Raw genomic sequence first — 12,579 nt, forward strand, 5'->3', positions numbered from 1 at the left:
TCCCCACTTGGTAGTGGTTTGGAAATACAAACCTACATCTAGAACTGAACTCCTGACCCACCCTTCGCTCAAACCAGCGCCTCTTGAAGCGTTCCTCAGCTCAGGGAAGGGCAACTAAATCTTGGTGATCAAGCGGAAGCAAAATCTTGGGATTCATCCTCGACTCTTCTCTCTTTTACACCCGCATCCAGGCAGTTAAGAAGTGTTTACTGGCTCCGCCTTCAGATACATCCAGAACCAGATCACCTCTCAGACCAGATCACTTCTCAGACCAGACCAGATCACCTCTCAGACCAGATCACTTCTCAGCACCTCCAGTCACCACCCTGCAAACTTCCTAAATGGCTCCCTCCTTCTCCCCTTGACCTACAGTCTACGCAGTGGACCGAGTAGTTCTGTGAGAAAGAAAGTGAAATCAAGTCACTGTTTTGTTCAGACTTTGCAGTGGATTCCTTTATCTCTGAAAGTTAAAAGAAAAAAAACATTCCTACAAAGGAGTGGCTATCCAGCTCCACTCCATCTGGCTTCTTCTGTCTGGCCTAATCTCTTACATCTCTCCTGCAGCAATGCCTTCCTCACTGGACCTCCAACACGTCGGGTGTACTCCTGATTTAGGACTTCCTTTTTAAAAAAAAAAAAAAGATTTTATTTATTTATTTGACAGAGAGAGAGAGAGAGAGATCACAGGTAGACAGAGAGGCAGGCAGAGAGAGAGGGAAGCAGGCTCCCTGCCGAGCAGAGAGCCCGATACAGAGCTCGATCCCAGGACCCGAAATCATGACCTGAGCTGAAAGCAGAGGCTTTAACCCACTGAGCCACGCAGGCGCCCCTAGGACTTCCTTTAAAGGAAGTTGGCCCTGCTTGGAGTGCTTCCATTAGACAGCCTCATGGATTACTCCCTCACTCACAAACATGAGCTCAAATGTCACCTTCTCAGAGACACCAACCTTAATTTAACTTGTCACTCACTCCCTTCCTCGTGGACACATTTCCCGGTATCTTGTTTTTTATTTTCCTGTAGTACTAATCACCGTTTATTTTATGTAAGCATGTTATTTATTTACTTGAGAGAGAAAAATGAGTGCACGTGCGTGAGTTGGGGGGTGAAGGAAGAGGGAGAAGCAGACTCCCTGCTGAGCAGGGAGCCCAACAGAGAGCTCGATCCCAGGACCCTGAGATCATGACCTGAGCTGAAGGCAGATGCTTAACCCACTGAGCCACCCAGGCGTCCCTAATCACCTTTTATCTTACGTTATACATTTATTATTTTTACTGTCTCTCTTCACACTACATTTCAAGTTCTAAGTGGGCAGGGATTTTTCCTTATTTTATGGACAGGCATAGCCTGAGAAAAAGCAAGGCAGTCCCTGACAACTAGAACTGTTCTGGGCACTCACAAGCTAGGCACTGGTGTTCTCCTGTCGAACATGAACACTTTCATTGGACATCATCAGCAAACAAGGCTATTCTGTCATATGACAGATCAAGATGAAAACATGATCACTTCATAATCATGCTGAACAGAGAATAGGAATATTGTCGAAATCACATTAACCAATATTCCTGTTCTGGCAATGAAGGGTGACTGCTGTTTCTTGACAAATGACAGTGGTAGCCTTCTAGTCTTCAAGCCTCCTGGTAAGATGCACTGAAATGCACAGTCGTAAAATCGCCCCCACTTAGTGACTGACAGCACCTAAACTAGAGCAAGCCCCCTCATCTTAAACTTTTTCCCAAATGACCTAATTCAAGCCCACATCTTTTTTTTTGAAGGATACACTCAACACGGGGTCCGAACTCACAACCTCGAGATTAAGAGTTGCATACTCTACTGATGTAGCCAGTCAGGTGTCCCAAGCCCGGATCCAAGGTTTTTCTAATACTTTCTTCCCGAGAGGGTCCACTGTTCCTTTAGTTTCATTGATCTGTTCTGTTTATTTGTTAGCTTGTTTGTTTCTGTGTCATTTATTTCTGCTATAATTTTTATTATTTCCCTCCTTTTGCTATCTTCAGGCTTTATTTGCTGTTCCTTTTCCAACTACTTTAGGTATACAGTTAGGTTGTGTATTTGAGACTTTCCTTGCTTCTTGAGGTGGGCCTGTATGCCAATATACTTCCCTGTTAATGATGGCCTTTGCTGCATCCCAAAGGTTTTGCTTCCCTGTATTTTTTTAAATTTCTTTTTTAATTTCCTGGTTGACCCATTCATTCTTTAGTGGGATGTTCTTTAACCTCCATGTATTTGCGGTCCTTCCAAATATTTTCTTGCGGTTGACTTCAAGTTTCATATCATTGTGGTCTGAAAATATGCACGGTATGATCTCAATCTTTTTGTACTTTCTGAGGCCTGCTTTGTGACCCAGTATGTGATCTATTCTGGAGAACGTTCCATGTGCGCTGGAAAAGGATGTGTATTCTGTTGCTTTAGGATAAAATGTTCTGCGTATTTGTTAAGCCCACCTGGTCGAGGATGGCACTCAAAGCCATTGCTTCCTTGTTGATCTTCTGCTTAGCTGATCTGTCCATTGCTCTGAGTTGGGTGTTCGAGTCCTCTACTATTATTTTATTACTGGCAGTGAGTTTCTTTATGTTTGTTATTAACTGACTTATATATCTGGGTGTTCCCAAGTTGGGGCATATTTACAATTGTTAGATCTTCTTGATGGATAGACCCTTTAATTCTGATATAATGCCCTTTTCCAGCTCTTGTTACAGTCTTTGTTTTTAAAATCTAGTTTGTAAAAAATAAAATAAAAAAATAAAATCTAGTTTGTCTGGGGCACCTGAGTGGTGCCGTTGGTTAAGTGTCCGACTCTTGGTTTCGGCTTGGGTTGTGATCTGAGGGTTGTGAGACTGAGCCCTGTTGGGCTCAGTGATCAGCACAGAGTCCACTTGGGACTCTCTTTCCTCTGCCCCTCCCTGCCATGCTCTCTCATTCGCTAAGATAAATAACTAAAATCTTAAAAAAAATCTAGTTTATCTGATATAAGTATGGCTACTCCAGCTTTCCTTTGACGTCCATTAGCATGACAGATGGTTCTCCAAACCCCCACTTGCCCCCCCTTTTCTTGAGAGAGTGTGTGCAAATGGGGGAGGGGGGGTTGGGGCATAAGGAGAGAGAGAATCTTTTTTCTCTTTTTTTTTTTTTTTTTTTTTGAGAAAATCTTAAGCCGTTTCTGTGCCCAGTGTGGAGCTCGACACGGGACTTGATCTCACGACCCTGAAATCATGACCTGGGCTGAAATCAGGACGCTTAACCAACTGAGCCACCCAAATGCCCCCATCCCTTTGCTTTCAATCTGCGGGTGTCTTTAGATCTAAAATGAGTCTCTGGTAGGCAGCACATCGATGGATCTCTTTATCCATTCCGATACCCTGTCTTTCGATTGTATCATTTAGTTCATTTAGTCCATTTACCTTCAAAGAGATCAGTTCAGTGCCATTGTGTTAGCTGTGGAGGTGGTGCTTCTGATGATGTTCTCTGCTCCTTTCTAGTCTTTGATGATTTTGGTCTTTTTTTTCCTCCATTCAATGAATCACCCTTAAAATTTCTTGCAGGGCTCATTTAGTGGTCACAAACTCCTTTAGTTTTTGTTTGTCTGGGAAATAATTTCTCTCTCCTTCTATTCTGAAGGACAGGCTTGCTGGATAAAGAATTCTTGGCTGTGTATTTTTCCCATTCAGCATGTTGAATATATCCTGCCACTCCTTTCTGGCCTGTCAAGTTTCTGTGAACAGATCTGCTGTGAACCTCATCTGTCTTCTCTTATGGGTGGACCCCCTACCCTCGCTGCTTTCACGATTCTTTCCCTGTCTGTTTTGCGAATTTGATTGTGACATGTCTTGGTGATGGCCAGCTTTTGTTGAATTTAATGGGCGTTCTTTGTGTCTTGGATTTTGATGCCTGTGTCCTTCCCCAAATTAGGGAAGTTTTCAGTTATAATTTACGTGAATAAACCTTCTACCCCTTTTCCTCTCTCTTCATCTTCGGGGATTCCTATGATATGAATATTATGTTTTAATAAGTCACTTAGTTCCCTAAGCCTATCTTTGTGGCTCATTACTTTTCTTTCCCCCTTCTTTTCAGCTTCATTATTTTCAATAATTTTATATTCTTTATCGCTGATTTGCTCCTCTGCTTCATCCATCCTCATTTTTATGGTCTCCACTTGGGACTGCATCAGTTATAGCATTTTTAATTTCAGCCTGACTAGATTTAAGTCCTTTTATCTCCACAGTGAGGGATTCTCTAGTTTCTGCTACGCTTTTTAAAGCCCAGCTAGGGGCGCCTGGGTGGCTCAGTGGGTTAAGCGCTGCCTTCAGCTCAGGTCATGATCTCAGGATCCTGGGATCGAGTCCCACATCGGGCTCTCTGCTCAGCGGAGAGCCTGCTTCCCTTCCTCTCTCTTTGCCTGCCTCTCTTGTGATTTCTCTCTGTCAAATAAATAAATAAAATCTTAAAAAAAAAAATAAAGCCCAGCTAGTATTTTATAATAGTTTTTTAAGATTCTAGTTCAGACATCTTATTCATATCTGTCTTGATTAAATCCCTAGCCCTGAGTTCCACTTCCCGTTCTGTCTTTTGGGGTGAATTTCTCCATCCAGTCATTTTGTCCAGAAAAGAAGAAAACAAAAAACAACAACAAAAAGGAAAAAAACCCCAAAACCAAAAATTCCCCCCCCCTCCCAAAACCTAGAGCCTGGGTGTGTTTTGGTCCGCTTGTTAAAAGAATCTAGATTCCAAAATTAAATAAATAAACAATTAAAGTAAACAAATACAAAAATATAAAGTATATATAAATACACATTTTATGTTAATCAAAGTTTTACAGAATGAGTTGAAAAAAATAAGACAATAAATCAAAAAATAAAAAAATAATAAGAGTAAAAAGCAAGCTAGATCCCATTTCCCCTAGAACTGAAGCTTGCAGCACTCTAGGACCAGTAAACTTGGTCTTCTGGGCGAGCAGTCTGTTGGGACGATTCTCAGGTGGACTTGTCCAGAGGCAATGCACCTCTGGGGCTCGGGGGGTGAGGCTTGGTGTAAGCAGCTCCAGAGTCCACTAGGTGGTGCTGTTTTGCTCCCCTCCCCCCAAGGCTATCCGCACTGATGGGTGGGATGAATATGGTGGTGCCCTACTCTCTAACTCCAGAGCTGGAAGTTCCCTCCCCCCACTCCTCAGTGAGCCCTCAGAGAAGAGCAGTCAATCACTCCTGTGTCCCTGATTTCCGTCAGAACCCTGTGTTCAACTGGTCTGTATCCAAGCTTTTTTATCTTTAATCTCAGGTACACGACTGCGTTTCAAAACTCTGAATTTTAAGGACTACCACAGCGCAGACAAGTCCTGTTCTGGGGGACGGTCTTGCTGCACTTTTGCTGGTTTGCCAGCCCCTGCCAGGACAGCGGTCATGACCGTGCAGGGGTTCGTAGTTCATGGCAAAACAGAGCAGAAAGCTGGCACCAAGACTCACTGTTCTCAACTGGCTTCCATGTTCCTTCTTTTTTTTTTTTCCTTTACATTTTATTTATTTGACAGAGAGAGACTCAGTGAGAGAAGGAACATAAGCAGGGGGAAGTGGGAGAGAGAAAAGCAGATTTCCTGCTGGAGCCTGACATGGGGCTTGATCCCAGCACCCTGGGATCATGATCTGAGCCAGAAGGCAGATGCTTAATGAGACTGAGCCACCCAGGTGCCCCATGTTCCTATGCCTGGGAACAGTGTCGCCCATTCTTGGGACCCAGGAGATCCTTAGACCACAGTGTCACTTCTGGGATTCCATCCCACTTTGCCACCTGAGCACCTTTAAGCTGGGCACATCCCCCACTGAAGCAGACTTCTAAAAGTTCCGGTTTTTGCACCCCACTGCTTATGATAATCTGTGGCAGCCTCCGTGAACAGGCTCTCTCCCCACCACTGTAATCACAGCTCTGTCTCCCCCAATTCAACTCTCTGCACCTCCTATTTTCCAAAAGTCGGTTGCTTTGAAGACTTGCAGTTTCTGTTCTGTCAGACCACTGATTGATTTGATAACTATGTAGCTGTGTTCAAGGGACAAGACATGCTTCGGTCCCCCTACTCGTCCATCAGCCTAACTCCTCCACAAAGATTAAAACTCAGCAAAAAATTATCCACAATTGAAAAGAACCCCCAAATAGGTGTCTTGTTCTTTTTACTTTTCAAGGGAGACGATCAGTCTGTTGGCACACAATACCTTATTTTCACTGGAAACTACCCCATTTTCACTGACGAGAAGATTGAAAACAACAAACAAACGCCAAGATTGCCTGGTGAGTAATTTAGTTTTGAATTTCAGTCAAACAAAAGAAGGATCAATCTATTTCTGTTCCGCTATGGTACTTCGATGTTACATGAGAGATAACTGTAATTCTTAGATGAGTAATTAGGAGACAGAATGTCCTCAAAATAAACAACAGGTTTAGTTGATAATAGTTTCTTATTAAACCTCCTACAAATGTTTTCTTATCACATAGGAAAAAGACCAGTACTCTCCCAGCTTTGCTAAAGAAAGAGCTGCTTTTTGCGTAAACAATCTGAATCCTGGTTCCATTTTTCCACATTCTCTATAGCTTCCCTCCAGTTTCCAGGGTTGGAGAGAACACGTGATGTGAACTTGAGCTGAAAAAAGGCTACCTGTATGTACTCTAAACATATTTGCAATAATGGTCGCTACATCTAACACTAGCACAAGGCCAAAGTAAAAAAATAATGATACTGTACATCAAGCCACCACCTCAGAGAGACCTTCTTTTTACTGGATATACTTTTTCTCTAAGATGTCTGACAGCTCCCTCTCTCCTTTGCTTTAGATCTCTGCTCAAAGTCAGAGAGAACTTTCCAGATTCTCTAAAATAGCAGACTTCTTCATTCATATTCTACCAGTCGATAATGGTTCACTTCTTCCTTCAGAGCTTGTATCAGTAGCCGGCATTCGTATGATTGCTCTCTCTCCCCCAACACTATCCGGTGAGCTTCGTGGGGTAAGACTTTGTTACGATCACGGTTACACCCCCCGGCACTTAGCCTGGCATACAGTAGGCACTCAAGAGATAGTCATTAAATGAATGAGCCTACCATCTGAGCAACTCCTATGGAAACCTCAACAGCTAAGGTAACCTAAGCAGACCCCAGACAGACTAGGGTCTGACTCTCAGCTGGCTTTAGAAGGAGTAAGTCCTTTCTTCATACAACTTGTAGACACATTCCTTTCAAATTAAAAACGTTTTAACCAGATTAAGCCAACTTCCCTTTAGCACTTTGCTACAAAATTTGAAATGTCTTCTTTTTAAGATTTTATTTATTTGACACAGAGAGAGAGAAAGAGAGGAGAGAGAGAGAAAAAGTATAAGCAGGGGTAGCGGGAGAGGGAGAAGCAGACTTCCCACTGAGCAGGGAGCCAGATACGAGGCTCGGTCCCAGGACCCTGGGATCAAGACCTGAGCCGAAGGCAGATGCTTCACTGACTGAGCCACCCAGGCGCCCCTGAAATGTCTTTTTAACACTTGCACTCGTCCACGGAAATGAGGAATTTGAAGCATTTGACCAGCAGTAATCTTTGTGTTCACACAAAGCAGATTCGACAGAATTCAGAAAACTCTCTGCAACTGAGACTGTTAGTTTTGCATTCAAGAAGGCTGACGGCACTTCCTACAGCTGGTGGATGATTCACCCGTAAAGCAACCTGCGAAGTGGTGCCATGGGCTCGACGACACGGCACTGTCGTAAGAGAGAGCATGACGACACAGCACTGTCGTAAGAGAGAGCACAGCCAGAGAAAGAGGCAAGTTCTAGGGAAAGAGAGCATTCACTTCCCATTCAGAAGAACACACAGTCTTAAAAAATACCACCAAGAAATGAGGGGAAAAAAATCGCTTCCTCGCAGCTCGCAGGAGGAATGAAGCATGCCTTGAAATTTAGAAACTCGGTCTTTAATATCTGTGCTGATGTTACCAATAGCTCAGCACGGTACAATCACCGAACTGCTCACAGATTAACTACAAAACTTCTCCGTCAATGAGCATTCCCGCTCATTGGGAATGGGCTGTACTCCCACTAGAAGCGACACAAGGTCCACTTTAGTTGTTAAAGCTATAAATGTGCATGTCCATCCCACCACTTGTGTATCAAAATAACAGATCGCCTGTTCTTTATGTAATAAACCATAAAACCACAAAAGACAAGAAATGCAGAGTTGCTCAAATAATCCGAGGATCTATCCAGGGATCAGAGCTTCTTGGCCTGTTGAGAAAGCAACATTTTTCTAGAAAATCAACCTGAGAAACTGCAAAGGTGTGATTTTATTTGATGAAATACTAAAACATACCATATTAGGATTAATGGAAAACATGGTTTACACTGATTAAAAGAAATACTCTGAAGGTTATCTCAACTCTAACAGGAGGTACCAAATAGCTTTCAAGAAGAAAGTATAATAAGAACATCACCCAAGCAGAGACATAAACATTTGCTACTGTCAAAAACCAGGGCAAGAGGATCAACAGTTGAACCAAAAAATTAAAAAAAAAAATCCTTTTACTTTGAACATACCTCTCTCATCTTTACAATCCAATACATTAAAAAGGCAATTTATTAATAGCCAATGTAAAGTAAATTATAACAAATAATTAGGGAAACAAACCTGTTGTGAGAATCCACAGAAGAACTGGTACAAAAACTGTGGCAAAATGAAACAAAGGTTCTGGAAAAAAATGTAAAAAAGGGTTAATGTTTTCACTTGAATTTTGTTAACTAACACAGGATATTGTACTCCAAATAGTCTACAGTCAATCCCAAGTCTTCTAATATCATAACACGATAAATCTCTATTAGAGTTGCGAGCAAACAACTCAAAGACAAATGATTAATTCATATTAATATCAACTTCTGCCTTACCAAGCAGAAAGAGGATCTCACTTTATGAGAACCTCCTGCTATTCTTCCTTGAGGGAAGAAATGAGCTCATACAAATACAAACATTTAGGTATTACCCCTTAAATGCCAATTTGATTTGCAAAATCAACACAAGGTAGGCTGACATAAAGCTCAAAGTGCTTTGTAAAGTAAAGTCAATTAATGCCAATGAACAGCCAGGATACTGCTACAGTGTCTGCTAACTCTAACAGTATCAACTAATGCTTTACTGTCTTTATTACTGCCTCATCAAATAATTGGCATATTATTATTGATCACCTAATTACAAGCAAAGATGGTATTGTGGGTAATACAAAAAAAAAAAAAAAGAACAGAATAAAGCTTCTTACTCCTAGGGGACTTATTTAATTGGGAGAATACTAAAAACAAACAGGAAAAAATAAAAGCTGAGAATTCATAAGACAGTAAAAGCCACTAGGTAGGACTATAAATACTGAAATTATGGGGCACCTGGGTGGCTCAGTTGTTAAGCGGCTGCCTTCAGCTTGGGTCGTGATCCTGGGGTCCTAGGATCGAGACCAGCATCAGGCTCTCTGCCCAGTGGGAAGCCTGCTTCTCCCTCTCCCACTTCCCCTGCTTGTGTTCCCTCTCTCACTGTCTGTCAAATAAATAAATAAAATCTTTTTTAAAAAATTAATATCTTCAGGCAAAATCCCCAGAACCAGTCTTTTCCAACGAGTGCCATCCGTCAGGGTCGGATGGGTTCTTCTTGCTGCTGTCACTTGTCCATGATGTCTCTGGATTTGTCTCTGGGTAGCACTTCAAGAGCCCATTTTCGGGCTGTATCAGAAAACTAGTCTCTTTCCTTCTGTCACACATTCTCAGTTAGTCTCATAGCTAACTGACCAGGCTAGGAGACTTGAAGCTGTTTTTAAAAATCCAATGCATCCTCGAAGGAAGAAATCTGCCATAGCCGATGATATTTGGGTGATTATACTATAGGCTCCAGGGGAATGTTCCCAAAGATAAGGGCTACACATGTACTGAATTAAGTCCTACAGCACTGGTGTGCCAGAGCTCCCAAGGTCATCTCTTGGAAGGGTGACATGTGTATGCATCAATTCGGGGAGAATGCAGGACCATACTTAAAAAGTGTTCAGACTTTGGATGAGGCAGTACTCAGTGGGGATTATGGGGGTGCTTTGTGGGAAGGGGAGGTCTGACTCTCCCACTAGAATGTAAGTCCCCTGACAACAGAGGCTTTGCCTGTCTTACTCCATTACGAATCTTTAGGTCTTACAATGGTGCTTGACACATGGTAACACATTCAAACGTGTAACGTGTCTGTTGACTGAATAAATGAAGAAATTAAAACTTGAACAAGGTGTTAAAGATGGACAGGATATGCTGAGAGCAGGAACCAAGGCAAAGTGCATGTTTTTTAAACATATAAGGCAGGACAGGGTCAGACCACGGGATGCCTTAAAAGACAGACTAATCCTCAGACAATGGAGAGTGAAGTTTCTGAGGACAGGTTAAAGAGTGGCAGTTTCCCAAGGCTGACTTGGCCAAATTATACAAGGCGCATGAATGGAGAAACAGAAGACAGGAAAACCCATGACTGAAGCGCTTCAGGAGGGAAGCAACTGTTACTTGAAGAAGCAATGGCAAGGTCAGAGGAAGGAAGAGGGTTCGAAGTATTAGAAACCACCTTGGGATAAAAGGGGACAGTGGAAAAGGAATACTGCTAAGTCAGTAACTAAGATGATAATGGGCACAGAGATTCTATGAAGACAGAGGGCATCCCCTACACAAATAATTCCCTACACTGCGAACAAGGATATGTTGATTACTGGCCACCGGTAAACAGCCATTTTAATGCCTGTTTTGTTTTCCTTAACAGAGCATATCCCTTCCATCTGGTGGTAGGTGGGTGAATTGCAGGCCACAATCTTGAGGCACACCAGAAGTCAGAAATGGGACCAGAGAGCTAGGCAGATAGCAGGGCAAATCTTCATGGGCTGGCCTGCCGGGGGGGGTGGGGTGGTGGTGGTAAGAGAACAACCACCTGTCCCCAAGTGGGGCTGTTCAATGACTGAGGCCGAGGCCTGACAGACCCTAACTGTGATGTACGGAGAGTCCTGGCCTGAGAGTAAATGACCCTATTGTGGGAATCTGGCTCTGCCACCTCTGAGCTGAAGAGGGACCCACAAGTTTCATAAACTGTCTGAGCTCTGCTTTGCACATAGTTTAAATGAAAATAATAGTAACTGCTCACAGGAGATTTGTGAGGACTGACTAAGAAAATAGAGTGCTTTTGTCAACCAGCAAAGTACCTCACACATGCTGGGTTAATCACTGTTATCACCATCATCTATGTTTGGCCTGGGTACCAGCTGATACTGGATGACCGGGTCTTAGCAGATCTGTCAACCCGGGGTCACACTTACATAGGTACATATTTGTTTATTTTTTAAGATTTTTTACTTTAGGGGTGCCTGGGTGGCTCAGTAGGTTAAAGCCTCTGCCTTCAGCTCAGGTCCTTGGATGGAGCCCCGCATCACGCTCTCTGTTCAGTGGGGAGCCTGCTTCCTCCTCTCTCTCTGCCTAGTTGTCATTTCTCTCTGTCAAATAAATAAATAAATAAATAAATCCTTTTTTAAAAAAGATTTTTTACTTTATTTTTTAAAGCTTTTATTTATTTATTTGACAGACACAGCGAGAAAGAGAGAACAAGAATCGGGCTCCCCACTCAGCAAGGAGGATTACGCTGGGATTACGACCTGAGCCGAAGGCAGATGCTTAAAGACTGAGCTACCCAGGTGCCCCTAAGATTTTATTTTTTTAAGTAGTCTCTACACCCAATGTGGGGCTCAAACTCACAATCCCAAGACCAAGAGTCACACGCTCTACTGACGGTGCCAGCCAGGCATCCCAACAATTTTTTAAAAAACATTTTTGTAAGTAGGCTCCATGCTAAACGGAGGGCTCAAACTCACAACCTGTGTCAGGAGTTGCATGCTGTACTGATGGAGGAGCCCAGCGCCCCTCGCAGTTACATGTGTCTTTTAGGAAACAGAACGCTAGTAAGACTGGGGACTGATCACAGGAAACTGACACACGGAAATAGTCGCTGCGCTCTCTCCCTTCTGTGAAATACACGGCATGAACTCTAACCACCATAAAGGTCTGAATCATTTAACTTGCACATGAACTTGGTAATGTGCCTACAAACTAGAATTTGGTAAGAAAGTTCTCAATTCTATCCCCTGGTAGACAAAATTGAGTAGGCAGGCTCAGTCTAACGTGAACTCTAATGCTTCGTTATAAAAGAAAACCAAGGTATTGTTGGGGAGGTGACCTCAATGTCCAATCACAGGGGTTTGGGATCCCACACCATTATCGTGCTTTAGGTGAATGATTAACTGGATGAAAAAATTGTTCACAATATATTACGACGTGAAAAGGGCAAAGTGCAAAACAGTATGTTTTGGCACTGACTGCTAGTAAGTACGGGACTTCTTACGGGATGATGGAAATGTTCTGGAACATATAGTGGCAACGGTTGCTCATCATAGCAAATACACTTAAAAGACAGCATATTGTGGGGCGCCTGGGTGGCTCAGTGGGTTAAGCCGCTGCCTTCGGCTCAGGTCACGATCTCAGGTCCTGGGATCGAGTCCCGCAT

General features: G+C 43.0%; 1 protein-coding gene across 5 annotated transcripts in view; it reads right to left on the reverse strand.

Moving 5' to 3' along the window:
* ATP11C (ATPase phospholipid transporting 11C) overlaps window positions 1-12,579 on the reverse strand; it is a 184,388-nt gene that overhangs the window by 26,161 nt on the left and 145,648 nt on the right. For all 5 annotated transcript variants that reach the window (XM_045995008.1, XM_045995009.1, XM_045995007.1 and 2 more), the window contains exon 23: window positions 8,659-8,718. In XM_045995008.1, the coding sequence (XP_045850964.1) occupies window positions 8,659-8,718 (60 nt within the window). The remainder of the gene's footprint in view (window positions 1-8,658; window positions 8,719-12,579) is intronic.

Source organism: Meles meles, chromosome X (genome assembly GCF_922984935.1).
Source record: "Meles meles chromosome X, mMelMel3.1 paternal haplotype, whole genome shotgun sequence".
Lineage (NCBI taxonomy): Eukaryota > Metazoa > Chordata > Mammalia > Carnivora > Mustelidae > Meles > Meles meles.